The 1,047-nt window shown below is 48.3% G+C and overlaps 1 protein-coding gene across 1 annotated transcript; it reads left to right on the top strand.

Annotated features, from left to right (window-relative positions):
• Window positions 1-276: 276 nt before the first annotated feature.
• Window positions 277-684, top strand: LOC308619088 (large ribosomal subunit protein P1-like). The gene has a single exon (XM_081237613.1). It carries the CDS (start codon window positions 312-314, stop codon window positions 654-656), a length of 345 nt encoding a protein of 114 aa, XP_081093739.1. The 5' UTR covers window positions 277-311; the 3' UTR covers window positions 657-684.
• Window positions 685-1,047: the final 363 nt, after the last annotated feature.

Here is a 1,047-nt window from a genome sequence, read left to right as displayed (position 1 = left end):
CTGCAAGGCCGATGGCACCTTTCTTTGAGGAGTTGGAACAGACATAGTTGACGCTGAAATTGGGGTCAAGAGGGTTTGAACTAGCTCCATAAAACTAGCCAAAGCATCTGGGAGATCCAATTTGAGTTTGGAGTGGGAAAGTCAGACAACTCTTTTCCTTTAAAAGTATAGTGGGTTAGCTTTTCCTCAGCTGCAGCTAAGGTGTTCTGTCCTTCCGAGGAAGCTAAGGCCACTCACTTGGGGTGAGACCCTCACTTCCTCCGGTGACCGGCACCGCGCCCGGCAGCCCCTGCCTAGCACTCGCCCACACCATGGCCTCCGTCTCGGAGCTCGCCTGTATCTACTTGGCCCTCATCCTGCATGACGATGAGGTGACGGTCACGGAGGATAAGATCAATGCTCTCATTAAAGCAGCCAATGTAAATGTTGAACCTTTCTGGCCAGGCTTGTTTGCAAAGGCTTTGGCCACTGTCAACATCAGGAGCCTCATCTGCAACGTGGGGGCAGGTGGACCTGGCCCAGCAGCTGGTGCTACACCAGCAGGAGGTCCTGCCCCCTCCACCACTGCTGCCCCAGCTGAGGAGAAGAAAGTGGAAGCAAAGAAAGAAGAATCCGAAGAGTCTGATGATGACACGGACTTTGCTCTTTTTGACTAAACCTCTTTAGTAACACGTTCAATAAAAAGCTGAGCTCAAAAAAAAATTATAGTGGATTAAAAAATGAAAGCCAAATTTAGTCCAAATTTAGATGCAAGCATGGGGCCAGAGGCAAAGCCAAGAGGAAGGATAAACAAGGGAATGGGGAGAAAGTGAGTAGAAAGGGTAGAGACGAGAGGTGACAACTGGTTCTTAAAACTTTCATGAGTTGTCTGTGGCTCACTTTGGTGGCCTCTGATTACGTAGTGAGTAGGATGGTTGGCTTTTAATAGTCTTAAGCTTAGAGTGGGTACCAAAAGACAGATTCCAAGTGGGTATGAGGAAGACATTCCTAATTGGGAGGCAGTATACTATAACAGGTTATGGCAGGAAGTAGCATGCTAGTTAAGAG

Source organism: Mesoplodon bidens, assembly GCF_964165515.1.
Source record: "Mesoplodon bidens genome assembly, chromosome: 6".
NCBI lineage: Eukaryota > Metazoa > Chordata > Mammalia > Artiodactyla > Ziphiidae > Mesoplodon > Mesoplodon bidens.
Note: the sequence above shows the minus strand (reverse complement) of the source record. Positions and strands in the feature narration are given on the sequence as shown.

Coding starts and splice junctions, on each gene's coding strand:
- LOC308619088 (XM_081237613.1), top strand. CDS start 312: ATGGCCTCCGTCTCGGAGCTCGCCTGTATCTACTTGGCCCTCATCCTG.